General features: G+C 51.3%; 2 protein-coding genes across 3 annotated transcripts in view; one reads left to right on the top strand and one right to left on the bottom strand.

The window, feature by feature from the left end:
• The window catches only part of ECE2 (endothelin converting enzyme 2), a 31,677-nt gene extending 16,271 nt beyond the window's left edge, over positions 1 to 15,406 (bottom strand). Inside the window, exons 1-3 of one of the 2 annotated variants that reach the window (XM_007195320.2) lie at positions 15,182 to 15,406; positions 10,955 to 11,238; positions 9,465 to 10,424 (exon numbers count right to left, since the gene is read on the bottom strand). In XM_007195320.2, the coding sequence (XP_007195382.1) occupies positions 10,137 to 10,424; positions 10,955 to 11,238; positions 15,182 to 15,377 (768 nt within the window). In that variant the 5' untranslated portion in view covers positions 15,378 to 15,406 and the 3' untranslated portion in view covers positions 9,465 to 10,136. Of the gene's footprint in view, positions 1 to 9,464; positions 10,425 to 10,954; positions 11,239 to 15,181 lie in introns of those variants that run through there. The other variant, XM_007195321.3, reaches the window with a different exon arrangement.
• CAMK2N2 (calcium/calmodulin dependent protein kinase II inhibitor 2) lies at positions 7,158 to 8,839 on the top strand. The gene is made up of 2 exons (XM_057545722.1): positions 7,158 to 7,546; positions 8,440 to 8,839. Exons 1-2 carry the CDS (start codon positions 7,378 to 7,380, stop codon positions 8,508 to 8,510), a joined length of 240 nt encoding a protein of 79 aa, XP_057401705.1. The 5' UTR covers positions 7,158 to 7,377; the 3' UTR covers positions 8,511 to 8,839.
• Positions 15,407 to 15,967: the final 561 nt, after the last annotated feature.

Here is a 15,967-nt window from a genome sequence, read left to right as displayed (position 1 = left end):
CTCTCCCCCAAGCCTGGATGAAGCGAAACATGGCAGCAGGGTCAGTCCTGCCACATGGAAGATTCCACCATGACATGGCCATGTGAGTATAAGCAAAGCCACTTTGTAAGGACTTTCTGGCAACAGGTTCATTAGAATAATCCCATGGCTGCTGCAATGACGTGCTGTAAGTAGCCAGCTTATACAGCACTGTACCATGGCCAGCCACTGCTCTAGGTGCTTTACTTCGATGTACTCATTTATCCTCGTGGCACTTATGAAGCCATTTTACAGATGAGGAAACTGAGGCATAGAAAGGCTGAGTCACACAGCTAGTAAGCAGTAGAGCTGGAATTCAAACCCAGGCAATCTGACAGCCCTCTGAAGAGCAGGTTGGCAATATGAATCAAACGGAGGATATACTTCTTCCCAGCATTAGTTGCTAGTCTTCTGCCACATCTCTGGAAGAGTAAGGGGAAGCACATAGTTTTCAAGCCAGACAGACCTGGACTCAAATCTGGGCTCAACTCTTTACTTTTTTTATCTATATTAATTTATTTGAAAGCTCTGACCTTTCACTTTTCTTCATCTGTAAGGTGGGAACAATCATCCCTATCTCAGAGTATTGTTGTGAGAATTAAATGCAAACACATAAGAAAGAGGTTGGTACCTGCTTTTACAGTGTTCCCAGTTTCACTAGGTTTGGCCTAAATGGACATTTACTTTCCATGCCTCTTTGATGACCCAAATCATTTATTAGGTTCACAGCTATTCCTGAATGCATGTTAAGTACCCTATGTATAAAAAGGCTTGGAGGTTGCTCTATTCTTTTTTTTTTCTTTTGGCTGTGCTGGGTCTTTATTGCAGCGGCACGTGGGCTTAGTTGCCCCGAGGCATGTAGGATCTTAATTCCCCCGACCAGGGATCAAACCCATGTCCCCTGCATTGGAAGGCAGATTCTTAACCATTGGACCACCAGGAAAGTCCCTGCTGTATTCTATATTTCTATTTTTTTTCCTCTGTGTTTATAACCTTTGACTCTGTTTTATTCTCTCACTATTATTTTCTCTCTCTTTTCTGCTCTTCTTTTCCTATAAGAGTAAGTTTTGGGGGTCTATTTTTCTCTAAATTGACTGTGAATTGAGAGAGAATGGAAAATGTTTATGTGTTAACTTACAAGAACAGTATAGTCATGAAGATAACAACACACATTAACGTCCAGTGTTGACAAAGATGGGGAATGTGGGCACTGTCATATACTGCTGGTGGCTTAAAAACTGATACAGTGGGGCTTCCCTGGTGGCGCAGTGGTTGAGAATCTGCCTGCTGATGCAGGGGACGCGGGTTCGAGCCCTGGTCTGGGAGGATCCCGCATGCCGCGGAGCGACTGGGCCCCTGAGCCACGGCTGCTGGGCCTGCACGTCTGGAGCCTGTGCTCCACAGCGGGAGAGGCCGCGACGGTGAGGGGCCCGCACGCCGCGATGAGGAGTGGCCCCTGCTTGCCGCAACTGGAGAAAGCCCTTGCACAGAAATGAAGACCCAACACAGCCATAAATAAATAAATTTAAAAATAAAAAAAAAAACAAAAAAACCCTGATACAGTCTTTTTAGCAATAAAAGGTATGTGTACATATTTTCTGACCCAGAAAGTTGAATTCTAGGAAATTGTTCTAGGAAATAATCATTATCTACAGCATGCTTGTATCAATTAGCTTTGGCTGTATAACAAACCTCCCCAAACTTCATGGATTAAAATAGCAAACATTTATTACTTTTCATGTTCAGTAGATTGATTGGGTGGTTCTTCAGGTCTGGGTTAGCTCACCAGGAGCTGAATGGTGTAGCTGAATGACCTCATTTACATGCTTGGGCCTCAGCTGGGATGGCTGGGCCCAGTCTCTATGTGGTCTCTCCTTCCCCAGGAGGCTAGCCCAGGCTTCTTCATATGGTGGTCTCAGGATTCCCAGCAACAAAAAACAGGGCAAGCCCTAGTACATAAACACTTTTCAAGCCTCTGCTTGCATCACATTTGCTAATGTCCCTATTGAGCAAAGCAAGTCAGGTGGTCAAGCCCAGATTCAATGATGGAGAAATAGATTCTACTTTTTTTTTTTTAATATTTATTTATTTGGCTTGCAGGGTCTTAGTTGCGGCACGTGGCATCTTCATTGTGGCATGAGGAATCTAGTTCCCTGACCAGGGATCGAACCCGGGCCCCCTACGTTGGGAGTGAGGAGTCTTAACCACTGGACCACCAGGGAAGTCCCAGATTCTACTTCTTGATTGGAAATGCTATTAAATATTTGGGCCATTTTTCTCCTACAACAAATGTTCATCTCAGCACTGTCTATAATAACAAAAAAAAAATGGGAGGGGATTCAATGTCTGAGAGTAGAGGGCTTGTTAAATAAATCAAACATCCATACAATGGGATACAATGCAACATTTACAAATGATAGAAAAGAAGAGTTAATACTATCGGGAAATGTTCTCCATATAGAGTTAAGTGGAAGAGAAAAAGAATTACAAAATCTCATTTTATTGAAGCAAAAAAGTAAAAAAGCATAGGTTAAAAAAAAGAGATTGGAAGGACATGCAACAAAATGTGAATCTGAATATATCTAATGATGAGGTTACTTTTAACTTCTTCTTTATGCTTTTCTGTATGATAGCTAACAATTCTATTGTGTAGCACTTACCTAAGCACTTTATGTATGTTAACTTATTTAATCCTCACAATGACCCAATGAAATAGAGTCTACCAATATCACTGTCCAGATGAGGAACTTACAACACAGGGAAGCTTAATAACATACCTAAAAGTCACACATCAGGGAGAAGGCAGATCCTTGATTTGAATCTAAACTCCATGCTGTTAACTACTAATCTCCTTTCTAAGTCAACTGATTTGTCTAGGGTCAGAGTGTGATGTTTGATAAATGGACTATATCATCGGTTTTAAATCTTTTTTTAAAAAAAAATCACTAAAACCTTTTTATTGCAAATGTAATATACTCCAGAGGTATATAGAATAAAAGATGAACTTCATTCTGCCAGGATCCCAGTACCATCCTCAGAGATAAACATTATTAGCAGTTGGGTATGTATCCTTCCTGCTCTTTCTTTTATATGCATTTACATACCTAAATACACTGTTGTGTGTGTGTAAGTGTGCATACATATGTATACACACATATGAAATCATACTCTACACTTGTTATTTGGTGACATTTTGGCAGGCCTTGGAGATCTTACTATGTCAGTCCACACAGATGTGCTTCATTCTTTTTTGTGATTTATCAGCCTCTGCTAAATAGAAGAGTCCAGAAATACCCTCATGGTGTAGGCTTCCCTTGAGTGGACAGGGTGGGAGCAAAGGGTCCGGGGAGAGCTTAAGGAAGGAGAAACATGATCATGAGAGATGCGAAAAGATGACCCCAAAATACTTGTAACTGATTGTATTTGTTTCCTAGGACTGCTGTAACAAAGTACCATGAACTGGGTGGCTTGAAACAGACTTATAATGAATTCCCTGGCGGTCCGGTGGTTAGGATGATGGGCTTCCACTGCAGGGGGCGTGGGTTTGATCCCTGGTTGGGGAACTAATGCCTCGTGGTGCAGCCAAAAAAAAAAAAAAAAAAAAAAACCCAGAAACTTATTCTCTTACAGTTCCAGAAGTGAGAAGTCCAAAATCTAGGCAGGGCCATGCTCTCTCGGAAGGCCCTAGGGAAGAATCCTTCCTTGCCTCTTCCATCTTCCATCCTCTTGCATCTTCCAAGCAACACGATGTGTTCCTTGGCTTGCAGCCACATCACTCCTATCTCTGCTTCTTCACGAGGCCTTCTCATGTGTGTATATGTCTCGTTCACTTGTCCTCTTCTTACAAAGACACCAGTGATTGAATAGAGGGCCCGCCCTAATCCAGTATGACCTTAGCTTAATTTGACTAATTAACATCTGCAAAGACCCTGTTTCCAAATAAGGTCTATTCTGAGGTTCCAGGTAGACATGAATTTTAGGGGGGACCCTGTTCAACCCACTACACAGGCCTACAGTTTCCACTTGAATAAAAGTGTCATTAATATTCAATTGTCAAAAGGCATATTATTCTGCTGAGAACGTATGGATTAATCCCACTAGGTTTTGAGGGGCTTTCAAAAGAAATTCAATGCATTTTCACAAAAATCCAAGCAAACTTTACTTCATTTTTTTTTAAATTAATTAATTAATTTATTTATGGCTGCGTTGGGTCTTCGTTGCTGTGAGCGGGTTCTCATTGCGGTGGCCTCTGTTGTTGCGGAGCACGGGCTCTAGGCGCACGGGCCTCAGCAGCTGTGGCTCGAAGGCTCTAGGGCACAGGCTCAGTAGTTGTGGCGCCTGGGTGGCATGTGGGATCCTCCCGGACCAGGGATCGAACCCGCGTCTCCTGCATTGGCAGGCGGACTCTTAACCACTGTGCCACCAGGGAAGCCCCTTACTTCATTTTATCTGTGAAAATGAATTTTCATCTCATGGGCAGGGATGCAGAACATCAGAATTTAAGTAAAGGAGCATAATTTAAAGAAGTCCCTCCAGGGCTTCCCCGGTGGTGCAGTGGTTAAGAATCTGCCTGCCAATGCAGGGGACACAGGTTCGAGCCCTGCTCCAGGAAGATCCCACATGCTGCGGAGCAACTAAGCCCGTGTTCCACAACTACTGAGCCTGTGCTCTAGAGCCCACGAGCCACACCTACTGAGCCCACGAGCCACACCTACTGAGCCCACGCGCCGCATCTACTGAAGCCCGCGCTCTAGAGCCTGTGCTCCGCAACGAGAAGCCCGCGCACCACAACGAAGAGTAGCCCCGGCTTGCCGCAACTAGAGAAAGCCTGCACACAGCAACGAAGACCCAACGCAGCCAAAAATAATAAATAAATAAAAATAAGTAAATTTATAAAAAAAAAAAACTCCCTCCAAATTTTCACAACATAGCTGAAACATATATTACTATATCTTTACAATTATGCACTTATGTCTTTTGCTTTAATCACAATCCAGCATGTACCTTACAGGACTAAGATTATTTAAGAAGGATCTCCAAGTTAAATTGTTGTTCCTTCAGTCTCCCTCATTCTGAGGGGAGAAACGAGAAATGTTTCAGTTCCGCACCCAGTGCTCTCATCCTATTCTTGGCAAGAATCTGGATGGCCCCTTTAGCACTTTTGGTAGGGGCAGCTCATTACCTCCTGAGACAAACCACTTCACTTCATGACAAGTTCATCTACAAAACTGTCATTATGTAGGCTCTATCATCTCTAGGCTTCACACTAGAACATGGAGGCTCAGAGAGGTATGCATATTATGCAAATGAATGAGAAAAAGATGGGAAGGATATATACGAAAGGTTTTGTGTGATATTCCATATTTCCCTAAAAGGTTACAAGTACAAATGAACTAATTTTTTTTTAACTAATGTTTTAAAACTAATTTTGGGGCCATCTGTTCAAGGCCACACAGAAAGCGGCAGAGGCTGGATTGGAACCCATTGCTGGACAACGCCCTGCGGGGGTGGAATTTTCTGGATTCTCTCCTAGTGACCCTGAGCTCCAGCTTCTCCTGTCCTTCCAGGTCTGGAGGCTCCTCTCACTCCAGCTGGGCCTCCACCTCCAGCTTCAGCCCTCATCCCAGAGACTAGGACACAGCAGAGGAGGGTCTGATAGGGATAGGACTGTGGTCTTGAGTGAGGCCTGTACAGAGGCAACTCTGGCGCTTCCCAACCTCGTCCTGGGGCAGCCACCATGGCATTCGCCTTTGTGTCCCCAGGACTAACACGTGGTGAGGAGTTGCTGGAGGAAGGAGACCCAGCGCCAGGAGCTAAGTGATTTAGAGGGAAGGAGAAAAAGCGCTTCAGGGACGGTGGAGAACACTCCGCCTCGAGTATGGACTGAACGTCCGGATGATAATTACCCTTATCAGTGCTGTCGTCACTGTCACCGAATGTGAGACGCCCCCCTCCCCCAAGGCCAGAGATTGCGCCAGAGCCCCAGCGCGCTGGCGAGCAGGTGACGAAGCCGCTGACGGCCAGAGGGGGAGGGGGGGGAGAGAAGAGGGTGCGTTACAGTCCTGGAGGCGAGAGCTGTTACGCGATGCACCGCACCCAGGGCGGAGGCGTCCTCTATCCCTCCCCCTCTACCTCCGGACACAAACTCGAGCGCGCGACGCGTCCTCAGGCGCTCCGGGCTTCCCCGCGTCACCTGCAGCCAGGGCGCCCCGCGCGACGCCGTCATTCATTCCTCCTACACTGCAAGCGCAGCGCGGGCCTCGGGGGCTGGGAGAACCGCAGGGCGCGGCGGGCGCTTTGAGCCCGAGTTTCGGCGGCTGCAACAGCGCTGGGGGTTGAGGGCTGCCCTGGTGAGCGCGCGTCGGCCCAGTTACCGAGACTCCTCCAAGAAGAGACCGAGACCCCCAGCCCTGTTGCTGGCGCCGAAACTCGGGCTCAAAGCGCCCGCCGCGCCCTGCGGTTCTCCCAGACCCTGAGGCCCCCATGTGTCACTACGGCACATAGAGGCCAAGCATGGAGACAGATACAGAAGAGCAGAGACACTTAAGAGATAGACGTAGACAGAGACCATGACACAAAGAGATATGGGGCACTGAGACAGAGATACAGACAGACACATGGAGATAGACTGACATATAAATAGGCACAGACAGAAACAGAGGACAGTCAGAGAAACACAGGCTCCAGATGAACAGTTTAAGACCCGAAGAGCAACCCTGTACAAGAGCGCGCCAGACCAGAAGAGCAATCCTATACAAGAGCGCGCCAACGGCGGGGGCACCACCTATTGGCCTGAGCCATTCCCGCGTCCTGCGGGTTCCCGCACATCTCCGCCGTATCCGACCGCCCCCCCCCCCCCGCAGCGCTTCCGGTGTCCGCCTCCTGCACCCGTTGGCCGGTACCATTCGCCCAGCCGCCAGTCCCGCCAATGGCAGGACCCTCCCATTTTCGCTCCTTTTCCTCCGCAGAGAGCTGGGCGCGCTCCTGTCCGCACACCACCCCACCCCCGCGGCCGGCCTCCCTCCCTTCCCTGGCCGGTGTCCGCCCCACCTCCACTGCGCCCCGCCCGCCGCGCTCTGCGGCAGTCGGGCGCTCATCGTCATTCCGCTCTCGCCGCCGCCGCCCCCCCGCCCCCCGGCGCACCGCCCCCGCCCGGTCCCCGCCGCCGCCGCCGCCGCCACCGCCTGCCCAGCGGCCCGGGAGGCGGAGGCGCGGGGGAGGAGGCCCCGCTTGGCTCCGCAGCCCCGGATGCTGCATGACTTCATCTTTCCGCCGGCTCCCCTGCTGAGCTAGGGCCGGTCCGGCAGCTAGCCCGCCGCCCGCGCCCCGCCGCAGTCCCGCGCCCACCCCGCACCCGCCATGTCCGAAATCCTGCCCTACAGTGAGGACAAGATGGGCCGCTTCGGCGCCGACCCCGAGGGCTCTGACCTCTCCTTCAGCTGCCGCCTGCAGGACACCAACTCCTTCTTCGCGGGCAACCAAGCCAAGCGACCCCCCAAGCTGGGCCAGATCGGCCGAGCCAAGAGAGGTACGCGGCCGGGGCCCGGAGTCGTCGCTTGACCCAGAAACCCTCCGCCGGGCGCCCCCCGGCTGCAGTTCCCCGCCAAGCGCCAGCAGCTCTTGCCGCAGACCAGCGCAACCAGCCGCTCGCCGGCCGGGGTTGGAGGGGGGGTCCCTGCTGCAGTGTTGTGTCCCCCTCTTCCCCTCTCCTGGGAGAGCAGTGCCCCGGATTCGATGCTCGCCACCTCTGGAAGTAGAGCCTTGACACCCGGGCGAAGGGGAGGGGCCGGCCGGGGCATTTGGGGCTGCCTGAAGTGGGAACATGGGGCGACGGGCCGCTTCTTCGGGATCAAACGCTGAGTCGGTGTATGCTACGGAAGAACCTTCGGGTGGGGAGGGATGTCTGACTGGAGAATGGGCAGGGGGCCGGGGGTTCGCTTGTCCTGATTGTTTGCATGGGGAAGGGGCTCTGTCGGTGCCAGGATCGGAAGAGGGGTTCTAGCCGCAAGAAGGTTAGGTTGAGGAGAGGGCTGGAAGAGATGGAGATTCGGTTTGAGGAGGGAATTCTGTTGAAGTGAGGGTGGACGAGGGGGATCCCATGAGCAAAAAGCTTTCCGATCAGCTCGGATGGAGGAGAGCTCAGGCGGCGGGAGGGTTTGGACTGGAAGGTTGAACGGCTGGAGTCTTTGGAAGAGGGGCGTTCCTCCACAAGGAGAGGAGTGGGGCTTGGGGCTGTGGGAGCTGGGGTCAGCAGTGGGTTGAGTCGGCAGGAGAGTTCGGATGGGGAGGTCACTGTAGCACGGAGGTCCGAGGGGCGTCTCTGGGCCACGGGCAGTAGCTGAGCGGGGCGCGAGGACCAGGGGCCCATTCTCGCCGTCGCCCCCCGAGGCCGCGCGGCTGACGCGCTTTCTCCCTGCGCAGTGGTGATCGAGGATGACCGGATAGACGACGTGCTGAAAGGGATGGGGGAGAAGCCGCCGTCCGGAGTGTAGACGCGCCGGCTCAGGCGGCGGGCTCCGGGCCCAGCCCCGCGGCGGCCAGGACCGCGGGCCGGCGATGCGGCTGCCGGCGCCCCCCGCCCCGGCCCAGGCGCCCGCGGGCGGGGGCTGCAGGGCCGCGCCGCTTTTGGGTCATAGTCGCTGCCGCCGCCGCCAGGCACTCCGGAGCTGTCCGCTTCAGCACCACGGCGGCGGCGGTAGCGGCGGCGCGGACCGGCCCGGAGCCCGCCGCCGCGCTCATGCACTTTAGAACCTCGGGCCGCAGCCCCACCCCGCACACCGGAACGGACAGAGACCCGCGGCCCTCAGCCCCGGCCCGTCCCCTCCCGCACGGCTCCCCTGCCCCGCCCCTCTCAGGCAGGTCTGGCCGCAGACCGGCTGCCTGCCGGTGTCGGACCTCGCACGCGGCCAGGGATGTTTGGCTGCATATTTGCATGAGCTTCCCACCCACCTGAGCCCAGCCCTCCAGGCTGCTCCTCACCCTCCACCCCTGTCTGGCGTGACCCCAGCCTCAGCCTCTTTCTAAGGGACTTCCTCAGCACATTTGTATTTTTATATCCGACTCTTTGTTTACTGATTCCCCTCGTGGTTCATGCCCTCCCCCCACGGTCTCGGCCACGCTCTTCTGCGCCTGGCAGATAGGATGGGTGTTGAGGCTGGGATGGGACAAGCCCCCAACATGGTAACCAACCATATGACCAGTCTGCCCATGCCTGACCCCAGGCGGCTCTCTGGCAGACCCCTCCCCTCAAGGTATCACCTTCCAAGGGCCCAAGTCTGATTTTACCTTGGACCCCTGCGTCCTGCCCCTGGGAATCCAAATGGGGGCTGCATTGCATCTTTGGATGACACCTGTAGCCCTAGCCCTGGAGATATTCTCAACCCCAGGGATGTCCTTTGTAAATGTTCCTCCATCCTCACTGTACCAGGAGTGTGTGAATAAACACAGACCCCCCTGTGTGTGCGTGTGTGTGTAGCTGCTGCTTTGGTTTGCTACAGGAGCCAGCCCAAAATGGCTCCAATTCTTTTTGGGGAGGGGAGCAGATACTTGGGAATCTCAGGTGCATGTAACTGACAGAGAAGCGTTGCCAAGTAAACACAGGCAGGTCAGCCTGGCCTGGGAACATCATTACAGCGTGGCCTCCTTGGGTAAATAATACAACCTGAGCAGGATAGGTCACCAGAGTTGGGGCTGGAGCTGGGGTCAGAAGCAATCTAGATTCAAAGTCTGCAGCCTCCTATGAATAAATCCAGGTTGAATGGGGGTCAGTAACAGGCCCCAAGGATGCAAGTCTCCAAGTCGGGCTGGCATGCACAGGGGTTGTGTTGAGATTTGCCCCTGGGGATGAATCACTGACGGTTCAGTATGGTGGGGGAGGAAGTTGGGGAATCCAGGAGAGATCTGAGGAGCCTAAGAAGGAAGTCAGAAACCTGAGATTTGGGATCTAGTTTGACCTAGCCTGTATTTTTTTTCATGTGGGGTTGCTCCCATCAGCTCTGTCTTAGTTAGGCATGAGGCCCCTGGGATGTGGGCACTTTGGACCTGACCTTAAGCCCTGAGTCAGGAATTCCGAATACTTGAGCCTGGGGCAGAAAGGCAGGAGGACCATGCTTCTGGCCTCACAGCTGAATGGCACTGAGGAAGTCCTCATGATCTGAGTCCTGGAGGAAGCAGGGTGGGGTGGGAGGTCTAGGAGGTGAGAGGATCTGGGCCCCAAGGGCCAGCTGGGCCACACTGAGCTCTTTGCCCTTCTGCATGAGGTAGAAATGGAAGTGGAAACCATTGCCATAGGTTGCATGCCTCAAGGACCAGCCGTAACGAGCTTGGGCGTAGTGTCTTGTCCGAAAGTGGGGGGCAGCAGAGGTCATTGAGATGAACTGGCCCCCAGGTACCAGTACTCGGCTCACCTGAAAGGCAGATAGAGAAGCCATTGGTGAGAAGCCCATCTCCAGGTTCTCAAAGGTCAGTATGGCCCCAGATGCCCTCCCAGTGAAATCTCAGGTACTACCCTCCATCCAGTAGCTCAGGGCTCAGGGCTTTCCATGGCAAAAGAGTGAGGCTTCCTCTCTGCCCCTGGTTGTTCCGTGGGGGTAGGGCTATATTTTAAACAGGTAGGAGCATGGGAGTGATGTCAGGTGCAGGGTGCATTGCCTTCCTGTCAGCTGCTTACCTTCCCTACCTGGAACCTGGCTGCTACCTCATCTCTATGGCAACACAGTATTCAATCCTCAGCCTCTGTGAGCCTGGCCACTCCAGCCCCCTACAATCTTGATCCAGCTTAACACCCCCTTCCTTCAGGCAACCATAGTCCTGAAGGGACCCACTACTTGTTCCAAACCATGCCTCCTTCTGGCTTCTGAGTTCTTCTGGTCTCCTAAAACCTTAACCCCTCATCCCCACCTCTTGATCAGCCGTCTTTCCCTTGGTGCTCCCTCACCTCACTCAGCACCTGGTCCACTGTGTGGATACCTTCAGAGGACACGTTCCAGGGATCCTGTTCTCCAGTCAACAGGGCATCCAGCGTGCCCTTCTCGAGCACCACGTCAAAGGAGCCACTGGGGAAGCCCAGTGCCCGCACGTCCATGGTCTCCCAGCGCAGCTTGGGCACATGGGCATATCGATCCCGCATGGCAGCCACCACTACTGATGAGTAGTCCACACTGGTCACATCAGGGAAGCCCCCAAGGAATAGTTCGTAGCTCAGGGCACTGTTTCCACAGCCTGGGGTGAGAAGGGGTGGGTGACAAAAGGTCTAGGTTAGCTTTGGTTCTCACCTCCCCAATTATCCATCCACTCTTGGCCTGTTTTCTCTCAGCTCAAACCCTCCCGTACTGAGGGAGAAGCAGCATGGTACAAGAGCATGAGCCTTAGAGTCATACAGATCTGGGCACATATCCTGGCTCTATCATTCCTGGCTGTGTGGACTAAAGCAAGTCGTTTACATACTAGGAACTTGGATTTCCTAGTCAGAAAAATGAAGATAACAATACCTAGCCTACATGTAGGATGTGATGTTCTAAATTTAAAAACTAAACAGCTGAAGAGCAGGAGCTTTGAACTTAGGAGTTCAAAGATTTGGGTTCTGATATCTCTAGTCATACAGCCATGGCAAGTCATTCAACTCAGCCTCAGTTTCCTCAGACTCAGAATGGGGATAATATTGGCATCATAATATTATTAATAGGATAATGCTAGTATTATCCTAATTCCTAACCTCTCAGAGATCCTCTGATGATATCAGCCCTGGGAAGACTTCACGTTAGGGGTTTTTATCTTACTTTGCTTTCCAAGGCAGAATTAACAAGTGAAGGGGAAACTAAGTGGGGACACACAGTGGAGATGATTCCTTGTAATTTCTTCATGTATGATTGAGCGCCACATATTGGGTTCTGCTGATGAATAAAGAGCTTCTGCCCTCAAGGAGCTGATGCTCTGGTGAGAGGAACAGATGTGTAGTCAGGCAATTGCCACATAATGCAATGAGTGTTTCAATAGGGACAGGCTGCAGGAGCACATAGGAGAGTCCCTGTCCCCACCTTAGATGGGTGGGCCAACAGGATCGGAGGAACTGACAACCAGCCAGAGTCTTGAAGAATCATAACACTCTGGTGGGAAGTGCCCGGAAAGCAGTCCCAAAGTGGTGGAGGGTGGAGGTTAGAGGAGTGGATGTGGACCTACTGCCCAGTGGGCATGGCTTCCTTCAAAGATCTGTTGGCCTCTTCCAGGTCCTCTTGTGGTCAGTATCAGCCCAAGAACAGGCCTGGATGACAGTTCTTGGTGGCCTCACATGGGGATCCCCAGCTCTTGGGATTAGATTGCCTTTAATCCCCATTTGCCTCCCTAAGAGGATCACAGAATCAGCTGTTGGGATAGCCCTAATCTAGCAGGCAGAACTTGGCACCTGGACAGGTGCCAGAGGCTGCTGGCTGGTCCTCGGCTGCCCCTTCTTGTGTTCCTCCTCAGGCTCTGGGGCTCAGGAAGAGTACAATCTTACCTGGGAAAACCCAATGTGTGCGTCCCAACACTGGAACCACAACAGGCTCTGGGACGGGAGATGAGCGTGGCTGAATAGGAGACTCTAACCCAGTTCAGCCCGAAATCCCACTGGGTTCTCTGACCACAATGCCTTCATCACCCAACACCTGACCTCATATGCCTGCAGAGCTCTGCCTAGCTGTGGACAAACCCAAATTTCCTTCCTTCGTTCCCTTTGGTACAGGAATGGTATCTCCCAAAACAACTTTATTAAAGATGAAGGGAAAATAAAATTTGACCACAGGGCCAGTTATGCCTAGAAAGCAGTGATTTGGGGCTAACAACTAAGATGAGGCTTGGAACCGCCACTGCTTCCCTAGGTGGGGCCTTAGGGAAGCAGAGCTCTGGAGAATTGAGCCAAGAACCCATCATATGGGAGCCCAGAGCTATGTGGATGCTATCCCAACACCAAGAGACTGAAGTGTAAACCAGAATACCAATTCGCTAATTTATAATAGGAAAAAATAGCCGTCATGGGGTCTAGACAGTCAATCCTCTGGTCAGTCCCTTGTGTCTCTATAGCAAATACAAATTGAAGCCAAATTATAATCAGAAGATCCTACAGAGCATGGAGTCAAGCAAGAAGAGAGAATCAGAGAAGTATAATGACAGCAAAACTGGGACGGCCACACGCACTCATCTGTAATGAGGAATCTAGCCATAGGGACCAGACACAAGTCTTCAGGCAGGGTACTCTTTCTCCAAGCAGTCCTGGAGAAAGTGCCTCTCTGACTCCCATTGTCAATAATAATAATGATAGCTAACAGTTTTTGAACACTGGGTCCCATGCTAAGTACTTTATAAGGATTATCTCAGTTTATTTTCCCAGTAGCTCCATACTGAAGATTCTATTATAACAACCATCACCATTTTCTAGTTGTGACACCAACTGTATAGCCTGAAAGGCCTAAAATATTTACTATTTGGCCATTTTTCAGAAAAAGTTTACTGAACCCTAACCTACAGTAGTTCTCATAATATTTATCACTAACCTCTAGGGGTTGCCATGAGGATTAAATAAGTTAGAAAGTGCTCACCACATTCCCTAGCACCTACCAGGTGTTCAATTTGTTTGTTTAGGCGGAATGTAACATAGGGTACCCCCCCAAGCTGTGGGTCCAGTTCTTAGATCTTGGGAATCCTGTCTGGAAAGTTTTTCTTTTTGATTTTTAGACTTTTCCCTCCTCTATCCAGAAAAGGATATCTCCCAGTCTGGCAGAATTTAAGGCAGTGTTACTCTGCCAATTACCAGCATGAGAATCAGCCTGTGGGCTTGTTGAAAATACAGACCCCGGGACCTGCCTTAGACCATCCCTGGAATTAGATACTCAGGGTGGGGTCCAGTTTTCCAGGTTATTACACTAAAGCTTGAAAAACATAGATCTATGGTAAATCTATAAATAAATGCAATGGTTTAAAGCCACAAAATTCAAGAGAGGTTTTACCTCTGGGGGGAAGAGGTTTGGGGGACCACACAGAAAACCTTGGATATACAAGGTTTTTTATTTTGTCAGGCTTTTTTCTAGTTATCTTTCATACTCACTCAATCATCTTAAAAACCTGATAAATAAGTATGTACTCTTACTTTTTTTTTTAAGGCTGAGAAAATGGAGGCACAGAAATTTAAGTATTTTGCCCATGATTCCACAGCTAAGATGACATGTGCTGAGATCCCTACATAATTAGCTGCCTCCAGGGTTCAAGTTCTTAAGCACTTTCTAGTCCTAGGAATGCTGTATTTCTCAAACCGAGTAGGGTATACACACACATTCGAGTTATTATTTATATCTTACATATATACTGTATTATAAATATCTCATATATGTGAAATATTTCACTTAATACATGGTTTTAAAAATAGCAAAATAACTATAATTGGAAGGAAATCCGCTGTTTAATCAAACTTCACTGGAGCCCCCAAGGCTGGCAGTGGAAGAGAACCCCAAGGGGGGCAGGTGGACCTCTCAGAGCCCCACCTGAAACCCCAGTACTTGTTCCTTTTGGGGAATCACACCAATCTCGGCTGCAATCTCCCCTCAGAGGGAGCTGTCTTCATCCTCACTGCACACGGTGGGATGGGGGTGGGGTGGGGTGGTGGGGACGACGACGACATAGGACCAAGTTTCAGTTAGAGCTTGGAGAGTCAAGAGATAACTCTCTAGGTGACAATGGCTCATGGTGCCCAGTGGTGCACACAGAAAAGCAGTAGGCATTGCGTTCGAGGTCCCTGCACGTGCCTTATCCGACTTGATTTCGCAGTCCCATTTCTAGAAGTGAATCCGGGGCTCAGAACAGGTTCATGATTTGTCCTAAGTCCTACAGTCAACTAGCGCTGGGACTTGAACTAGTTACTGTGAACTCTCCAGTGCTCGAGGCTGCCTCCCCAGGTCCGGAAAGGGGTCATGGGTCACCTACCACACTCAGACTCAGAGAGACTGTCTTTCTCCTGGGGGTCCCCGGACTAAGAATCTCTTGGCTCCTGTTTGCCCTGGCTAAATACTGCCGAGATTCTAAAGGTACTGGATCCTGACTTCTGACTGGGGAGTCCTCTGAGAGGAGCAGGCAGGAGCGAGGGGCGGGGCCAGTCCAACCAGCTCCACCTGGGCTGGGCAGCCCCGGGACTACCCACCTAGCACGAGGATACGGTCCTCCGGCCTCAGCTCCGGCTCTAGGAGGTCACGGAAGGAAGAGAAGTCCCCGAACCACTCGTAGGGAGGAGAGTCGGCAGCACCCCGGTAGCGCTGGTCCCAGTACTGGACCTCGCGGTACCCATAGTTCTTCTCTGGTAACTCCGGCAGCGGCGCCCAGGCCCCTGGACAGGCCATGCTTGCGGCTGCCGGGCCTTGAAGGCAACTGGCCCCCACCTCTGGGCGGGGCTTGACCCCTTATGTAGCCAATTGGAATGGCTGCATATAGGAGGCGCGGCCTTTGTGTCTCCGCCCAGCACCAGCAGTTGCTCAATATAAACACGTGGAACTTCCGTCCTCCGCTAAGCGCGCTTGGAAGAATCCTCCGGGTGGGGAAATAATATCGTCCAGACCCTGAATCCTCTGGATCCGCTGCTCACTAACTTCTGAGAGCCACACTCATGGTGTCAGACTCACTCCGGCTCGTCATTGCCCCTCTCATATTTTCAGTTTGGCTCCTTCCATTAAGACGTCTGAAAATTAATGAAACATTCATTTCTTCCTAGTTTTGAGCACCCGGAAGGCTCTGGGGGGTGGCGGGAGTAGCGCGGACAGAGGTCTTGCTCTTCAGGAAAGACTGGCATGAACGCAGATATTACCAACATAGGCGAAGTGTTATGCTAGGCGGAGGAGGTACGGAGGAGGCGGGTAGAGACATGGCGTGGGCAGGAGTGTTACTCTTCTGGGCAAACGTTCGATCCACATTAGCTCCTGTGTGCCCAGGGCTG

This window comes from Balaenoptera acutorostrata, chromosome 4 (assembly GCF_949987535.1).
Source record: "Balaenoptera acutorostrata chromosome 4, mBalAcu1.1, whole genome shotgun sequence".
In the NCBI taxonomy this organism is placed as follows: domain Eukaryota; kingdom Metazoa; phylum Chordata; class Mammalia; order Artiodactyla; family Balaenopteridae; genus Balaenoptera; species Balaenoptera acutorostrata.
The sequence above is the reverse complement of the archived record's forward strand: the minus strand, read 5'-3'. Positions and strand labels throughout refer to the sequence as shown.